Source organism: Pithys albifrons, chromosome 8 (genome assembly GCF_047495875.1).
Source record: "Pithys albifrons albifrons isolate INPA30051 chromosome 8, PitAlb_v1, whole genome shotgun sequence".
Lineage (NCBI taxonomy): Eukaryota > Metazoa > Chordata > Aves > Passeriformes > Thamnophilidae > Pithys > Pithys albifrons.
The window spans coordinates 39,428,545-39,447,283 of NC_092465.1; the positions used below are offsets into that span (position 1 = coordinate 39,428,545).

Here is an 18,739-nt window from a genome sequence, read left to right on the forward strand (position 1 = left end):
TTTTCAGGTAGAGTTCATAAAGCAGATTTATGCAAAATGATTGACTTTATTGAGTTGTCACTGTATTTCCACAGCTGGAAAAGGAAGTGGAGTCTTTAAAGCAGGAAATAGAGGAGACCAACTCTGAGCTGGAGACCCTCCTGCAGCGGCGGGACAGGGAGAACCAAGAGGGAGGGAATTTGGTGGCCTTGTTGAGGTCTGACATTGAGCAATCCAAGGAGGAAAGGTTTGTTCATCTTTACTTACAGACTGCTCAGTGCTTGGGGTTTTTTGTTGGCTTGTTTTGTCACTTCTCATGAAGAAATAATAGCAAGACAAAATTAAGCTGGCTCAAGTAGGATGATGGTATGTTTGGTTTATTTGCAATTTTTAAAAAAAAATTACCAACCTATCTTGACATGATGGGGCTGTTTGTTATTTTTTCTTGCTCTTTTTCTTGCAATCTGATGAAGGTTTTGGTGGTTTGAGATTTCCATTGTCTCCAGTCTTGGAAAAATCTAAGAAATGGAGAAATCCTCTTGGTCACAGAACCTTTCAGTGCAATGTGGATTGTTTGAACATGTCATGGGACTGTCTGGGTTAGAGAAGCTGTTCATGCTGAATAAGCTTCCAGAAGAATTCCCTCTTTCTCATCTTGAAGAAATGGGCTTAGTGTTTTGCTTAAAACTGTTTCCCTAAGTACAATTTTTGTTATCAGCTCTGCCAGCATACCCTGAGTTATTTCATAGAATCGTAGAATGGATTGGGTTGGAAAAGACCTCCAAGATCATCAAGTCCAACCCTTGGTCCAACTCCAGTCCCTTTACCAGATCATGGCACTCAGTGCCACGGCCAAGCTCAGCTGAAAAACCTCCAGGGATGGGGAATCCACCCCCTCTCTGGGCAGCCCATTCCAATGCCTGAGCACTCTCTCTGCAAGGAAGTTTTTCTGCTCTCCAACTTCAATTTCCCCTGGCAGAGCTTGAGCCCATCGTGCCCCCTTGTCCTATTGCTGAGTGCCTGGGAGAAGAGACCAACCCCCACCTGGCCAGAACTTCCCTTCAGGCAGTTCTAGACAGTGCTGAGGTCACCTCTGAGCCTCCTCTTCTCCAGGCTAAACACCCCCAGCTCCCTCAGCCTCTCCCCACTGCACTTGTGCTCCAGTCCCTTCTCCAGCCTCGTTGCTCTTCTCTGGCCCCGCTCCAGCCCCTCAAGCTCTTGCCTCAACTGAGGGGCCCAGAACTGAACACCACACTCAAGGTGTGGCCTCCCCAAGGCAGAGTCCAGAGGAAGGGTCACTGCCCTGGGCCTGCTGGCCATGCTAGTTTGGATCCAGGCCAGGATCCCATTGGCCTTCTTGGCCACCTGGGCACACTGTTGGCTCCTGTTGAGCTTCCTGTCCCTCAGTCCCCCCAGGTCCCTCTGCCTGGCTGCTCTTCAGCCACTCTGTGCCCAGCCTGGAGCACTGCAGGGGTTGGGGTGGCCAAAGGGCAGGACCTGCATTTGGCCTTGTTGAACTCCATCCCATTGCAATCAGCCCATCTCTCCAGTCTCTCCAGATCCCTCTGCAGAGCCCTCCTGCCTTCCAGCAGGTCGACACTCGCTCCCAACTTGGTGTCATCAGCAAATTTGCTGAGGATGGACTCAATCCCCTCACCTAAATCATCACTGAAGATGTTAAACAGGACTGGACCCAACACAGACCCCTGGGGACACCACTGGTGACCAGCTGGACACAGTTGCATTCACCAGCACTCTCTGGGCCCTCCGGCCAGCTTCTGACCCAGGAGAGGGTACACCTGTCCTAGCCATGGGCTACCAGCTTTTCCAGGAGTATATTATGGGAGACAGTGTCAAAGGCCCTGCTGAAGTCCAGATAGACCACTTTATTTATTTTAGTTATTTTTAGTTATTTGAGTTATATTTAGTTATTTTGATGTCACTGATCCATCTCCTACTATAGAATCCTCCTTGCTGTTGCTTCCACAGATGTGGAACACTGAGATATGTGGGATTGCAGTATGATCTAACTGTGGAGAAGACAAAGGTGTTGTTCTGTACCAGCTCTTTGAAAATTACGTGTTTTTTTGTTAGTCATCTGAATCATCATTGCTGACAACTGCCAAACCATGGCAAGACACCCATTTTGGACTGTCAGCTTTTCAGTGGGTTCAGAGTCTCTTTCAAATCAAGTGCATGCAATTTCTAAAGTGTTGGCTCTGCTTTTGTTCCAGGGAAAAGCTGCGTGAATCTTATGAGCACGTTTTGAATTTGCTCATGGAATTGGTGAAGGCCACAATAGCTATTGAGGATCTCGTCTGTAGCAGGATTGGGCTTTGTCTTGATGACAGCCTGGTTTCTGGAGATTCCAAAGAAGCCCACAGCATTATGGAGGAAATGGGATTCATGCAGTGTTTCAAAGCTAAAGAAAACAGCCACTTAGAAAAAGGTGAGCCCAAGGCAGAAAATTGGATATGTAGTCAGTTCATGTTCTTAAAAACAAGGTGAGCCCAAGACACCAAACCTGGGTATATAGTCAGTTCATGTTCTTAAAAAACAAGGTGAGCCCAAGTCAGCAAACCTGGGTATGTAGTCAGTTCATGTTCTTAAAAACAAGGTGAGCCCAAGTCAGCAAACCTGGGTATGTAGTCAGTTCATGTTCTTAAAAGCAAGGTGAGCCTCAGTCAGCAAACCTGGATATGCAGTCAGTTCATGTCCTTGAAAACTGCCTTTTCATTTCCTTTTGTGTGGGTGAAGTTCAGAAAAAGGATGTCTCTTGTTGCAATGTTTCTGTGTCTTTCAAAGTTTCCTTGGGGCAGCATCTGTCAGTGTTGTCTGACTTTAGTTCTTTTCCTAATGCAATTACTAAAATGTTGCTGGAAAAGTCAGAATGGATTATTATAGGGCAGGAAAGATGGATTTGGTGAATGCAGAGTTTCAGGTCCTGACATAGAGCACAATATTCCCAGATGTTGTGAAAAGCCCTTGTGATTTTTCAATGTTGAGTTGTTAAAGTGTCAGGTTTTCCCCTTGTAGTGTCACAAGTTTTCCCCTTGTATTGTTCCAAGTTTTCCCCTTATGGGGTCCCAAGTTTTCCCCTTGTGGGGTCCCAAGTTTTCCCCTTGAAGTGTCCCCAGTTTTCCCCTTGAAGTGTCCCCAGTTTTCCCCTCGTAGTGTCCCAAGTTTTGCCCTCGTAGTGTCCCAAGTTTTCCCATTGTGGTCTCTAATTTTTCAGTTTGTAGTATCCCAAGTTTTCCCCATGTAGCGTCCCAAGTTTTCCCCATGTAGCGTCCCAAGTTTTCCCCATGTAGCGTCCCAAGTTTTCCCCATGTAGCGTCCCAAGTTTTCCCCATGTAGCGTCCCAAGTTTTCCCCATGTAGCGTCCCAAGTTTTCCCCATGTAGCGTCCCAAGTTTTCCCCATGTAGCGTCCCAAGTTTTCCCCATGTAGCGTCCCAAGTTTTCCCCATGTAGCGTCCAAGTTTTCCCCTTGTAGATCTCCAGGCCCAACCACTGTCACTGGTTGATGTCAGTTGTGACCTGAGTGACCAGTTTTGGGGCTACCTGTCTTTTTTGCTGTGTTTTTAAACACCTTGTTTGTTTTCAGCAGAGGAGCTGCTTGATGAAACCCTCACAGAACACAACCAGTTGTCTCCAGGGGCTGAGGAGGTGTCTGAGTTGAGCCAGCACTTGTGTGAAAGTGTTTTTGCAAAGCCAGAACTGGCATGTGAAAATGAAGAAATTATTCTGAAAATCTGTCACCGTTTGCGCACGGCAGTGGAGAGACTTCTGGAACTGGTTACAGAGTCAACTAAACAAGTAAACCTTTTTAACCTGTGTGGAGCAGCCTGGTCTAGTGGAAGGGGCCTGGCAATGGCAGGGGCTTGGAACTATATGGATTTAAGGTCCCTTTGAACTAAAACAATTCCAATTCCATGGTTTTTAAGGTCCCTTTCAACCAAAACAATTCCAATTTGTGCCTATAACACTGAAAGTGTGACCTCAGTTTTTAGGCTGTGTATTTAACCTTCTGGCAGATCCTGTGGGAAGGCAATAACTTGGTTGCCTTAAGATTTAAATTAGGATTTTAGATTCATTTGGAAATTTGAGGAGTCCAAGAAGTTTTTGAGGGGGTTTTGTTGCACTTCATATCAACGTTCTCCAACATCAATAAGCAGGTTCAGGAAAACTCAGCCTGATGTTAAAATGTTTTGGGAATATGTAGATAGCAGCAAACAAACATCATTGTATTTATATACTCTTCAGTTGTGATAAAAGGAGCTGCACTCAATACCATAAAAGAACTTGAGTGTTTTCTTACTGAGTTTTGCAGTGTCTAGACTGCAAATTTGGGATAAATGCACGAGTACTGAGTACATCTAGAGGACTGAGTTTAGTGCTACAGTAATTAGTTTTTGAGTAAGGAAACCCCTAATTTAAAAGAAAATGTGAAGGGAAAGAATATGTCTGAAATGAATCTACTATCAAGTATTTTGTGAAACCCAGAGTTATGTGTCTCTGTGAAATGTTTATTCACCACCTAAAAAAAAAATCCCTCCTAGAATGAGGTGATTAAATTGTCACTTTTAGGTTCTGTTGCTGGTTCCACTAGCACAGAGCAAACTTGTGGTTACAGCACTTGCCCAAGCCATGGCAGATCTGGGTTCTTAGAGACCTTCATCAGCTGTGTTCAAGCATGTTTTGCTCACTGATGGTGTACCTCGGAAACCTGAGGGTGATTTATGGACTTCACTGTGTATTAGGCATGACTGAAGCTCTTGAAAAATTTGAGTGTAAGGATGCTTTGAATTTCCAGTAGCTCAGGAAGTGTCAAGCTGAACAGTTTAGCCAGCAGGGAGGTGTTTCTTTTTATGCACAGGAAAGAAACTTACATTCCTGAGGAAAAACAGTGGTGTGCAGCTACAGGGGTTCACCAGAGTGTCCAGTGGTTTGGGGTAAAGTCAGTACTAAAATGAAACTTCCAAACTTGGACCTTATTGCATGGATTAACAAATACAGAAAGTTTTTGTTTAAATGTCTGCAGTATTATTGCATGTGCATCCAAGAACTGATGCCAGGGGAAATCCTTCACTTGCAGCTGGAGAAAATGCACGAAAACCACGCCCAGTTTGAGAAGGAATTCAGCCGCCGGAATGAGGAGACAGCGCAGGTGGTGAGTCAGCACCAGGAGCTGATGGAGTGCCTGAGCGAGGAGAGCGAGGCCAAGAACCAGCTGGCACTGGAGCTGCATAAAGCAGAGGGTGAGAAAATGAAATTATTATGATTTCATGAGATTTCAGTGTCGTTTACTTGTAGCTCATTCCTCCCATTGTCTGTGGTGTGACTTGATGAGCCTTGTGGGTCCCTTCCAACTCAGAATCAGCTGGGTTGGAAGAGACCTCTGAGATCATCAAGTCCAACCCTTAATCCAACCCCACTGTGACTACCAGATCATGGCACTCAGTGCCACGTCCAGTCTCATCTTAAAAACCTCCAGGGATGGGGAATCCACCCCCTCTCTGGGCAGCCCATTCCAATGCCTGACCACCCTCTCTGTAAAGAATTTCTTTCTGATACCCAACCTAAAACCCCCCTGCAGAGCTCAAGCCTGTGCCCTCTTATTCTGTGCTTTCTAGTAATGAACTTCTTGGGCTCTGAGTCTAACACTGATCTTCCTTTCTGGAGATCCTGTTTCTTCAAGGCTCAGCCCCCAGCAGAGGATCACAAACAGAATCCCAGACTATTCTGAGTTGGAAGGGGCTCACAAGGATCATCAAGTCCAACTCTTAAGTCAATGGCCCACAGAGGGGATTGAACCCATGACCTTGGCATTATTACAGCCAAGTTTTAACCAGCTGAGCTCATCTCAGGGTCATGTGTCAGGCTGTCCTGTGTTGTGAGCTGACCCCAGGCCATGAAAGCTTAATGAATTCTACAGGTTTGGGGGCAGTTTGTAACACTACAGCCTCATTAAATCTTTTAGACTACATTAACTGCTTCATTTTATTCCCTGAGATACTGCAAAAAGCTGAACTACAGTGTAAACTTAAGTCATCTTTTACTTCTTCCTTCCCATGGTTTGCCAAAGGCTGTTCACTCATGTTTTCAAGCTGCTCTGTCCCAACACATGAGTTTGTCCCTGTCTTTACTTGCATTCCAACTTGGATTTTAGGCATTATTGAAGGCTACGTTGCCGAGAAAGCTGCGTTAGAAGAGGCCTTGAGCCTGAAGGAGGAATCTGAGCGTCGCCTCGTTGTGGAGCTGGAGAACATGAGGGAACGATTCCAGGAGCTGACCCAGGAGCAGGCCATTCTTGGTGAGCAGAGCTGTGGTGCTTTCAGTGGGAAACTAAGCTGTGTCCAGTCAGGGCACACTGCAGTGTGTGTCAGTAAAGTGTCAGTGTGCTGGTTTAAGGGTGAACCTGCAGGAGAAACAAACCCAACACAAAAGAGATTGTAAGGCAGAGTTACAATTTAATAACAATATTACAATAAATGCAATGGCACAAAGAGAAATTGGGTTTAACCCACAAACCCCAGCAGTGTAACCCAGTCCCCTGGGGCACAAACCCAGTGGGGTTTGGTGGCCTCTGTGCTGAGCCCCACGGGATTCCCCCGAGTCCAAAGTAAAAGGAGATGACAAACCTGTGATGGCACAGTCTGGTGGAGAGTGGTGGGCTCCTCCTGGCCAGGTTTTGCTCCTCCTTTAGATCCAGTGAGTGGTCCCAGAAGTCCCAAAACCCAAGATTCCATCCCCTCAGGTGCAGGTGGGAGCCCCCAGTGCCTCCCCCAGGGCAGGGAGTTCCACACTGGGGGATCTGACTCTGGAAGTCAGGGGGGATTTTGGAATTGTTGCTGGCCCATGAGCAGAGCTGAGCCCTCAGGTGGGTGTGGAGGTGCCAAGGACTCCCTGCAGGGGAGTTCTCCCATCTCCTCTGCCAGGCTTCTTTCCCAGCCAGCTCCCAGCCTGAGGGCTCAGGTGTGCCCTGGGCAGCTGCTGCCAATAGGCCATTGGGAACAGTTGGTGGGCAATGAATGGAGGGTGGAGAATCCACAGCTTTGGTCACATCCACACTGGTCTTGGTTGCTGAACCAGGATAGTCAGTGTTTAGTTTTGTGACCCCCTGAGCAGCTACAGAGGTTAGAGGATGTTCCTGTGAAAGCACAAAGCAAATGAAAGCTGCTGGTTCTTTGCTTGTAAGATGATAGTGCTGTCAGTGAAGAGTACTGCTGTAGTTCTGTGCTTAATTAGAGAGGGGGAAGTGTCTGAGAAAGAGGCATGTGTTAGTTCCAGGTAGTTAGCAACAGGTATTTGGCACCTAATTAGTAACTGAAATGCCTGTTCTTTGATACTGGAGTCAAAGGAGTTGGAGCTTGAAGGCTTTCCACTGCTTTCAGGACTAAGGAGATAGCTTAATAATGACAGAAAAAAATAAACTTCTCCTGGAAGATTATTTGAATTGTGGTGATGATGTGTTCTTAGTTTTACACATGAGCTTCTGCTCTGGTCCCCAGGCTTGTCCTGGCAAAACACACACATGTGATCCATAAGGGTGATGGGAAAAATCGTAATGATCCTATTTTAACAGTGCCTGCAGTGATTTAATAAATACCCTGAAGAATCTCAATTTAGTATTGTTTACATGTAAGATAATTTTTGATGAACAGAAGATTCAAAGTTGTTATGTGGTTTGTACTGGGCAGCAGCTCAAGAGTAGGTTGTGCTGGTTCTTAATGATGACTCTGGGAATTATTTAAATGGCATTATGTAGTTTTACTTCTTGAATTTTCAGCCCTAATGCCATTCTAGTAGAATAGAAATTTTACTGTTTGTGATCACTTCCTTTCCATTTCTGCTAATGCCAACATGACAGTACCCTGAGCTGTGTCACCACAATGTCACCCTTGGCTGTGTTGCACAGATCTCTGCTGACTGAGCAGACCTGTGTCACAGGTGGTTGTACACAGGGCAACGTGCTTAGGTCAGTAATAAAGACAGCCAGTAACAGTTTCTAGTGAAAAACTCTTGTCTACCTCTTGCCTCTCCCTCACCTCATCTTCTCTTCTGAGTCTCAACTCTGCCAGTGTGGGCCACCAGCCTTTTGTGTTCTTCATTTTGGTTCTACATTTGACCTTTTAAGAACAGTGCAATCAAAATACTCCTATTGTACATAAAATAACTGAAAGATTTGGGTTGGAAGGATGCTTTAAAGGCCATATAGTCCAACCCTGCTGTTATAACAGGGACATCTTCCATTAGGGCAGACCAGACTAGAATATTTCCACTTAAAACTGACCTGCAACAATCCATCTGCCTGACACTTTTTGGTCAGCTCAAAGTTAAAACTTGTTATTTAGACCATTGACCAAATGCCTCTTGAGCACTGACAGGCTTGGGGCATCTACCACCTCTGCAGAAAGGCTGTTCAGGGTTTCATCACTCTCTTGGTAAAGAAATGAACCCTTCCCTGCTGCAGCTTTGAACCCTTCCCACATTCCTGTCACTGGATACCAGGGAGATAGCAAAAAACACCTTGAAATAAATAATAAGAAGCTTTTTATCTTTTTGGCAGCAAAGGTATTTATTGACAACGTTGGAGGCACAGCCAGTTCATACTGAGCAAAAACTTGCCTGACTTGTTTGTGTAAAATAAGCCATTTATACAGTCTTGGTTTCATAATTACACTTTCTAATTTCCATGTTAATGACTGGGTGAAATCTTGGGCGGAGCTTTCCTTTTGGCTTGGAATTTGAGGGCTGGTCTCCTGACTTCATCCCTTGGGTGGTCTTGGAGCATCTTCATCACTGTTGGACTTTGCCTTTTCTTTGTTCAGTGACATGACCTGTCAAACTTAATATCTTAGCATTGCTCTAAGAGAAAACTGAATATTGGCCTCACACAGATTGTCCTGGCCCAGTAAGCAGAGCAGGGAGTGGGGGAAGACCTTTCTTCCTCAGGGGAAAGACAGCAGGACAGAAACTGGTCCAGGGGCTGTGCTTATAATTGTGGCATTGAGTAACACATCCCAGAGGAAATGCAAAGTTGTTCTGTGGTGCTGTTGAACATGACTGTGTCTCATGGAAAGGTGGGACAGGTTGCAGAGCCTGGGCCAGGGAAGCCTCTTGGACCAAATCCTGCTTTGGATCCCCTGACAGGAGGTAAAGGGGGATTTGAGGCATTGATTATTCCCCTCTATTGCAGAAAAATAATACTGATTGTCTCAGAAAATGCAGAAGTGACTGGCCAAGGATGTTGCCACAAGCTTGCATGGTGAGAATGTCAGTGGATCAATGTAGGTCATCAGGAGCTTTGTGTCATAATGAAGATGAAATACATTTATGCAGAAAAAAAGAAGTTAAGCTCTATCTGTATTCCATACAAATTTTTAGTGATTTAGAAGATGGAATGGATCACAAGGTCCTATTCTTGTCTTGTACATGTCTGTGTGTTTTGATTTCCAGGAACACCTGTTGGTAAAGTAGCACAAAAAGAAGGTTCAGGTTTGTACTAACAAGTGTGGGGTTTTTTCTTGCTGTGTTGATGTAACACTGAGTGAATAAATTGATATTTTGATTTTAACAATGAGGAATAGTACTTAATAAATAGGCCCCACAGGTTATTTGGGTTATGAATGTCATGGCCAAAAGAAAAGTTTTGACTTCTGTGATGTAACAGAAACCAATTAAATTAAGAATATTCAATTCAGTGATCAATATTTGAAGGAAAAATAATGTTTTGCTACCATTAGGCTTGAAGTGCATTGTGCCATGGTATTTGTGTTGCCACCTCCATTTTTTTCCAGGGGATGGAGAGGGTTGCAGTTGACTGTGAGCTTCTAGTGATGCACAGTGGGCTGTCAGAATGAGTAAATTAAGTTAAAGGTTGAAGAAAAGAAGAAGAAGAAATAAAAATACTTGAAGTGATGTAAAATGGTGAGCTAGAAAAGTACAGCAAGAACTGAAGGAAGTCTGAAATAAAATTTGTAGATGCCACATTGAAAGAGGCATTTTTAATTTTTTTTATCTCCTAAACTAAAGTATAAATCCTTCACTCCTTCTTAGTTTCTAAATTCATAGTTACTATGATTATCTTTTGTGGTCTACTCAAAATATATTTTCTCCTATAATTTTTAAAATTAATTTTATTTACAAATATATATTCATAGATGTGCTGTCTTGTATATTCACTATCTCTTGTTTCTAGACTTTTTCTTTTCCCCCAAAGACTGTGAGCTGGGTAACCAAAACCCTCGAATGAATATAAAGTTACCAAGGGAAATAAATCCCTGTTGGAGTGAAAAAGCTGCGCTGAACTGTCTTGCCCATTGCTGTATCTCTGCTCCTTCTGTCCATTCAGATCTCCCTCAAACACTATATTTATTTAACCTATTTTTGGAAACCATCTCAGTGTCCTGAAATCTGTGCTGCCCTCTGAAAGAGAGGGAATGTATAACTGAGCTGGTTATGGTGTATTTTGGGACTGACATTCTCCCAGGAGCAGCTCAGTGGGACTGACATTCTCCCAGCTCTTGCCAGCTGCTCATTAGAACTTGAACAGCTGCTTTTTCTGCAAGTGCAGAGTCCTAAAATTCACCTCCTTTCCCTCACACCAGCCATCTATAGTGCTCTTCCTCTGGTTTGGAGTTGTTTGTAGTGTGTGGAAAACAGGGATAAATATAAATCATGTTTTTTGGAGTTGGCTGACATGGCTCATTCCTTGGGAAGCTGAGCCTCCTCCTGCTTTTGGTGTGGAGCACTAATGTGAGTAGAATGGCTGATGAAATGCACTGAGTGGAACTTGGCTTTGTGCTGATGGTTTTGGGAGTGGGGAGGATGTGCTGAGGAATTGCATGATTTCAACAAGCTTTAATGAAGTAGCAGGTTTGTCCACAAAGACACAAATCTGGGAGCTGATGATGTGTTTGTGTTGCTTGAAATTCTATTTATACAGCTGAGGAACATGAGCTTAAAAAAGAAACAACAAAAAAAATTCAATAAACTGGTCAAACAGATTGCCAAAATCTGATACCTGCTCTCTATGAAATCCTGCTGATTCCAGGTAAAATCTCTTTGCCTAATTATTTTTTTTCCATTAACTTGCATTTGTGTCTGAAGAGGTGACTGGGACACTGTAACTCAGTGTCACCTAATCAGTATTTTGTTCCTTAGAAAGCACTAATTGTTCCTTTGGAAGCTTATAAAGAAGCCATCAACCATGTTTCTTAGGATATAGAAGGAAAAATGCCTGTGTTTGTTTTCCCAAATGCCAGTTCTTTCCTTGCAGGGTCTGTCTGTGTCCATGACCTTCCTCTGGGTGCACAAATCGCTGTACACAGGGGACCTTCCCCTCCTCTCTGCACCTTGTGTGGCCAAACACACTGGAGTGCTCTTTTATTCCATAATTCCCATCTCCAGCCTGCCAAAACCCAGCTCTTGGCAAATGATATTCCCTGTTGAGCATCTGTGGCTGGGATTGAGTCTCCTAATGGAATTCAGGCTGTTGTTGGCTTTTTTTTGTGTGTGTGTTTCAGCTGTTTGCTCTGTTGCATCTCATGATACATGAGACTTACAGTACAGCCTCATGGGAGAGAAACTCTTCATGTCCTGCATTCTGCCAGAGCCTGAATTCCATCCACAACTCCATGAACTTGTGATTATTTATTGTGATTGTTTAGCACAGGGATAGAAAAAGCAGGGACTGTTGTTATTGGAATGTGGTTGTAACCCACAGCCACAGTGTAGTCTCTCAAAGGCACAGAGTATTTAACAGGATTAGAGCCTTGATTTGTACCCTGAGTATCTCCAGCAGTTCCTCAAAGTCCTTTCTTAATTCTGGGATTTGTTTTTATCAGCCAAAAGCAAATTTAAACTGGCAGGAGGAGCCCAGTCCTGGTGTGTGTAAAGGAAGGGCAGGGCTTGTCTCCCCTGTTGTCTGGAGGAAATGCAGAACAAAAAGGGATTTATTTCCTCCAGCTACCTGTGCCATGTTCTCATGGCTGTGTGAAGAAGCTGAAGAGCAGTTTTATGTCCAGTTCAGGTGCTTTCCAAAGCTCTCATGGGTGCTTAGCAAATCAGGCCAACAGTTCAAGAATCTGGTACAGTTGTGTATCTGCTGTTTACATTTGCTCAATTAACCTCTTAGTTTTCATTTGCATATTTTAATATTGTCCTAATGCAGAGAAAGAATAGTTACTGCAGTAAGAGACCAGGGGGGATTAAAACATGGGATTTCTGTGGACATCTAGAGCTCATGTAGTCCATATTTTTGTCCCAAACCAGAATCTACTTCCCTTGTTTCTCTTTGTCCAGCCTCTGGGATTTCCAGAGCCAGAGACTTGCCAGACCCTGCACATTGTTCCATTGCCCTCCCTGTGGTGACATTTTTCCCAATGTTTAATGTAAATGTTGTTGCATCATTCCAAGTCTGTGCCACTTACCCTTTTAAACATAAACATGGAAATTTTAATGATTTTTGCATATTTTCAAGTGTTTAGAGATGTAATTAAATACCTGTGGATAGTGAAACCCTAGGAAAAAATGCTGAAGGTTGGCTGTGGCATCACTTTTGTTTTCAAAGATTTGTAAGAGCAATATTTAATGATTTTAGGTCAGAAATCACATGCATTGAGTTGTTCGTACTGCAAAAAGGGAATTGTCCATTCTGGAAAATGGGCTGGATGACCATTAAGGTCCTTGTGGGTCATAGACTTACCTTTGACCTATGACTGAAAACATTTAAGATGAATAATGGAACATCTGATGAGTGAAATGATGAGCTCTTGCAGGACCTTGCCTTGATACAAAATAGGTTTCTGTTTTCATGCTCAGGTTACTTACCTGTAGTCAAATTAAAGTAGCTTTGCTCCAAGAGAGTTCCAAGTAGAGTCTCAGTTTTGGTCTCCTAAACAGCATATTCAGTGCATCCAACTGATTGAAAATGCAGTTTGTAGCTATAAATTATCTCTTGATAATTCAAATAATCTATGTACATTTTCCTCCTTGTGGCATTTCTTTTGCAGTCTGCATAGGGGAGATAATGTGGCATCGTTTTTTGAGGTGTTTCTTCCCTTTGCAACCTCAGAACTGGAATGATTTTCTGTAAATGTGATTTTTCTCCAGGTTTTAATCCCCACTCTGGTTCAGGGAAATACAGGAACTTTGCTTTGACATGGAATGTGGCCTCAGGGTTGGGCTGAGCACCAGTGGACCACAGGGGGCTAATTTATCAGCATGGATGGCAACAACAGCATCCAGCATGGCACAGGAAAGGGAGAAATGGATATTGGGTGTCCAGGGAGGATCTTGGCATGGGAGTTTGGAGGAATCAAAAATTCTGTATTGGATGGCTTGATTAAGAAGAATCACAGAATCATAGAATGGATTGGGTTGGAAAAGACCTCCGAGATCATCAAGGCCAACCCTTGGTCCAACTCCAGTCCCTTTACCAGATCATGGCACTCAGTGCCACGGCCAAGCTCAGTTGAAAAACCTCCAGGCATGGGGAATCCACCCCCTCTCTGGGCAGCCCATTCCAATGCCTGAGCACTCTCTCTGCAAACAAGTTTTTTCTCATCTCCAACTTCAATTTCCCCTGGCAGAGCTTGAGCCCATCGTGCCCCCTTGTCCTATTGCTGAGTGCCTGGGAGAAGAGACCGACCCCCACCTGGCCAGAACTTCCCTTCAGGCAGTTCCAGACAGTGCTGAGGTCACCTCTGAGCCTCCTCTTCTCCAGGCTAAACACCCCCAGTTCCCTCAGCCTCTCCCCACTGCACTTGTGCTCCAGTCCCTTCTCCAGCCTCGTTGCTCTTCTCTGGCCCCGCTCCAGCCCCTCAATCTCTTGCCTCAACTGAGGGGCCCAGAACTGAACACAACACTCAAGGTGTGGCCTCCCCAAGGCAGAGTCCAGGGGAAGGGTCACTGCCCTGGGCCTGCTGGCCACGCTAGTTTGGATCCAGGCCAGGATCCCCTTGGCCTTCTTGGCCACCTGGGCACACTGTTGGCTCCTGTTGAGCTTCCTGTCCCTCAGTCCCCCCAGGTCCCTTTCTGCCTGGCTGCTCTCCAGCCACTCTGTGCCCAGCCTGGAGCGCTGCAGGGGGTTGGAGTGGCCAAAGGGCAGGACCTGCACTTGGCCTTGTTGAACTCCATCCCATTGCAATCAGCCCATCTCTCCAGTCTCTCCAGATCCCTCTGCAGAGCCCTCCTGCCTTCCAGCAGCTCGACACTCCCTCCCAACTTGGTGTCATCAGCAAATTTGCTGAGGATGGACTCAATCCCCTCATCTAAATCATCACTGAAGATGTTAAACAGGAGTGGCCCCAACACTGACCCCTGGGGACACCACTGGTGACCAGCTGGACACAGCCCCAGTCAGCAGCACTCTCTGGGCCAGCCCTCCAGCCAGCTCCTAAAGAGATTTGGGTCACAAGGGTGGGCAAGGATTTGGTATAGGAGGGGGATTTGGAAGGGGAGGTGCAAAAGATAAAGTGGCTGAGGACTTAAATGTGGGGATGGAGCACATCTGGAATGCAGTGAATTGGGGGATTGGGGATCTGATGGGGTTTAGAAAGAGCCTCAGGAGGAAGAGTTGTGCAGAGCTGGAGTTGAGAGGGCAAGGAGTAGGGAGGGAACCTGAAGGATTCCTGGGCAGGTAAGATGGGGCTTTCTGGAATCAGGAGGTCTGCAGGGGTGATGGTGAAAGCTTTGAGTGCCCAGGATGTCTCCAACCAGGATTCAGTTATGGATTGACAACACATTCCCATGGCCTCCTTTATTAAATCATTCAGTAGTCATATCAGAGGTGGCTTCTGACTCATGGATCAGAATTCCTGTTGCGTCCCTTATACCCCATCTTGGGAATATTTTTCTTTGTTTTGATGCTGTCCAAAAATACCTGACTTTAACATCACCTGAAACATTTGATTTTTGTGCCCTGCACTGACAAACTTTTGTTGGTTGTTTCGTTTTATTCAGGTCTGCTCAAGGAGGTAGAGTTTTTATCAAAGGAGAAGTTGGACCTTCAGTGTCAGGCAGAAAAGGACCATTCCAACCTGCGCTCTCAGATGAAGGTGTTGGAGGTGGAACTGGAGGAGCAGCTGCACAGTAATCAAGACCTGGCCACACAGTTACTGGAGGTTGCTGAATTAAAACAGCAAATCAAAGTTCTTGAAAAGCAGCTCAGAAACCAGCGGCAGTTCATGGATGTAAGGAATCCTGGGAACACATTCCCATGGGGGTGGAGGTGACAAATTCTCCTTCTGGTTGGTGTCTGTGACTTGGAAGATGATTCTTAAACTAGGACATTTTCAGTTTTGTTTGAAATTAAGACTTTGGTATTGTAGCCTCATAAAAGAAATGAAATATTACAGTTCCCTTTGTGTAGTATTGCAGGGGAATTTTTCCTTTTTATTAACTGGTAGTTGTAGTTTGTATGAATATTGAAGTCAAAAAGGTGTTTTGTTTTGTTTTTTTTTCTTTCCCTGTAGTTGTACCTGTGCTTTCAGGAATACTAGAAGGTGTTACTTAATTTTAAATTAACAGTTTCTTCACCACAAAAACAAACCCCAAAGTATTCCTGTGCTTAATATTGTGGTAAAACACCAGATTTCTTCAAAAATACTTTTTTGTCTGTGTTTGCAGGAACAAGCTATAGAAAGGGAGCATGAACGTGATGACTTCCAGCAGGAAATTCAGAAACTGGAAGAGCAACTAAAACTGTCATCAAAATCCCAGCCTTCAGGACAGCCCAGAGAATGCAGGGTGAGTAAAATCACACCTGGTGACCAAAGGAGTTTGTTTATCACAATTCAATACCAAACCCTGTATTTTCTCAAGGGTACAGCTCTTGGGAAGCTCTTTTTTCTGCCTCTGTTGTCACTTAGAGAGCAGATTTTGCCCCAGCTGACTGAATGCACTTAGTTATTTGTTATGGAGATGGAAAGAACTGTTGTTTGTGCTTTACAGTAAAATTTCACAGCCCCAGAGTCTGGTTTAAATGAAGGAGGACAACAGTGCAGACACTGCTCTACAGGGCACATCTGAGGGATGAATTCTGGGTTCTGAATGGGTTTGGTTTTTTCCAGCTAGAACAATTGTAATGGAGCTGCTCTTTATCTGCATGCCTTGTCTTGTTTAAGTCTATAAATCGGTCCTTGTTCACACTCATGTCCTTGTTTACACATGTTCATTTGTTTGATGCTTTGTTTCAAACATTAATTTTTGCCCTTTTTTTTTGTTGTTGGTTTTGTTTTTTCCCATAAATGAACGTTACACAGAACTATGAGTTGATTCTACAGGTATGAAAAACAGCATGAACATCTCTCTAACTTTTCTTTCCTTTTAACTTTTAGCCCCTTTTAGATCTGCTTTAGCTTTTTTTCCCCCTCTTCTTGGTATGTCCAGGCATGACTTTGGAGCTAAGGATGCAGGTTTTAGGGTGGCAGAATTCCTGCAGGAATTGAGGAATTGCTTCTTGCTCAGAGCAGTTACTCACTGAAAGAGTCATAAAAGGAGAAGTTGAGGTTTGGAGAATATAAAACAAAGACACTGCAGTGATGATGATGATGGTGCACTGTGCCTTCAGCTTCTGTTTGTGGCCTGGCTCCAGCAAGGTGGGGTTAAAACCACACTTTTTATGTCCCAAGTGTCATAGTTTTGGGATTCTGAGGCCAAAATTTTATAGCATTAAAAAGGTTAGACTTGTAGAACAGTTTTCTATACCCAAAAGCTTTACTGTAAGGCCTGTGTGATGCTGAACAGTTGTTTAGTTGCTGATATGATGAGAAGGGAGTAACACACCTACAGAATAAAGGAAATATTTATGTGCCTGTAAGCAGCTGAAAATACACGAATCACTTTGGGTTTTCTTAACCAGTCTGACACTCTCAGTGCTTATTAATCTGACTCTCTTTCTCTATTTTGCCAGAGTGTATTTTGCTGCTTTGGTAATATCTGTGCAATACTTTGAAGATGTCAAGTTCTCTATTAATGCAGAGAATTTTTATTTTATGATGCTTAAGTGGGATTTGCATCAATCCAGACACTTACTGAGGAACAAAGCATTTATTCTGTAAAATCTAAACTTCCTTGCTTGTTGGTATTGACCAGATTATTTCTCCTTTCCAACTGCTTTCTGCCTCAGCTTGCTTTTAATGTGCTTTTTTATCACTCCTTGACATAGTTGGTCTGTCTCACCTGGTCTTCTCCTGCTTCTGTGCCCACCAAAGCTCCCAGCCTTGATTACTGGGATGAATGAATGACTGTTTTCCTACAGCTCTGTGTGTGATTGGATCTCAGGATCTCAAATTCAGAATTTGGATCCTCCATATTTAAATGATTTTTAGAAAAGGAAGAGCTGTCCTGTGTTGTCTCCTGGGAATCTCTGGTTTTCAGGCACTGGATATGTTACATTGCATATTTATCCTTCAGTTCTTGGTGTCTTCCTTTAAATTGGAATTACCTGGAATATTGGAAGAGGGTTCTGAGGTTACAGATACAAATCTAATGCTATTGATAATAATTCATGGAATCATGGGGTTTTTTTTAATCTTTAACAAACCTCTCACACCACAAAGCTCCTTTGCCTTCATCTAAGTAATTTTTGAGAATGCTGCAAATACTGAGAAACAGTAATCAAATGTGCATTTAAGAGCTGCTGAATTTGGAAAACAAGATTTCAGAAAGTTACTCTTTCATCCTTTCTGTCCACTGTGGTTTTCTTTTCACCTGGGATTTCAGCACTTCTTTAGTTCGTAGTAAAACTCCACCTGCTTTGACACGAAATTACTGTTGCTTCCACTTGGGAGCAAGTTGGATACATTGCCTGAATATCTGTGGTTTCTGTATAGGTGGAATCTTTGCAAGCAGAACTGAGAGAGAAGATGGATGATTACAATAAGCTGTTATTAGAAAAGGAGCAAAAACACGAAGAAATTACAGCTCGTGACAAAGAGATAGAGAAACTGCTGGCCCAGATCCAGGATCTGAAGGGCAGCAGTGCTGAGGTCTCCAAAACTGTGCACGGCCTGGAACAGCAGCTGCAGAAGATGAAGAAAGTGGAAACTGACCTCAAACAGGTAATTTTGAAGTCCTTATTTAAGTGGGGTTGAATAGGCTGGAGATGGGCTGATTGCAATGGGATGGAGTTCAACAAGGCCAAGTGCAAGTCCTGCCCTTTGGCCACTCCAACCCCCTGCAGCGCTCCAGGCTGGGCACAGAGTGGCTGGAGAGCAGCCAGGCAGAAAGGGACCTGGGGGGACTGAGGGACAGGAAGCTCAACAGGAGCCAACAGTGTGCCCAGGTGGCCAAGAAGGCCAAGGGGATCCTGGCCTGGATCCAAACTAGCGTGGCCAGCAGGCCCAGGGCAGTGACCCTTCCCCTGGACTCTGCCTTGGGGAGGCCACACCTTGAGTGTTGTGTTCAGTTCTGGGCCCCTCAGTTGAGGCAAGAGATTGAGGGGCTGGAGCGGGGCCAGAGAAGAGCAACGAGGCTGGAGAAGGGACTGGAGCACAAGTGCAGTGGGGAGAGGCTGAGGGAGCTGGGGGTGTTTAGCCTGGAGAAGAGGAGGCTCAGAGGTGACCTCAGCACTGTCTGGAACTGCCTGAAGGGAAGTTCTGGCCAGGTGGGGGTTGGTCTCTTCTCCCAGGCACTCAGCAATAGGACAAGGGGGCACGATGGGCTCAAGCTCTGCCAGGGGAAATTGAAGTTGGAGATCAGAAAAACTTCCTTGCAGAGCGAGTGCTCAGGCATTGGAATGGGCTGCCCAGA

At 44.5% G+C, this 18,739-nt stretch overlaps 1 protein-coding gene across 9 annotated transcripts in view; it reads left to right on the forward strand.

The window, feature by feature from the left end:
• Positions 1-18,739, forward strand: part of PCNT (pericentrin) — a 97,676-nt gene that overhangs the window by 41,866 nt on the left and 37,071 nt on the right. For 6 of the 9 annotated variants that reach the window (XM_071562844.1, XM_071562841.1, XM_071562842.1 and 3 more), the window contains 9 exons: positions 75-226; positions 2,214-2,428; positions 3,585-3,796; positions 5,076-5,238; positions 6,150-6,293; positions 14,948-15,177; positions 15,614-15,733; positions 16,249-16,269; positions 17,821-18,048. In XM_071562844.1, the coding sequence (XP_071418945.1) occupies positions 75-226; positions 2,214-2,428; positions 3,585-3,796; positions 5,076-5,238; positions 6,150-6,293; positions 14,948-15,177; positions 15,614-15,733; positions 16,249-16,269; positions 17,821-18,048 (1,485 nt within the window). The remainder of the gene's footprint in view (positions 1-74; positions 227-2,213; positions 2,429-3,584; positions 3,797-5,075; positions 5,239-6,149; positions 6,294-14,947; positions 15,178-15,613; positions 15,734-16,248; positions 16,270-17,820; positions 18,049-18,739) is intronic. The other 3 variants (XM_071562845.1, XM_071562849.1, XM_071562843.1) reach the window with 2 other exon arrangements.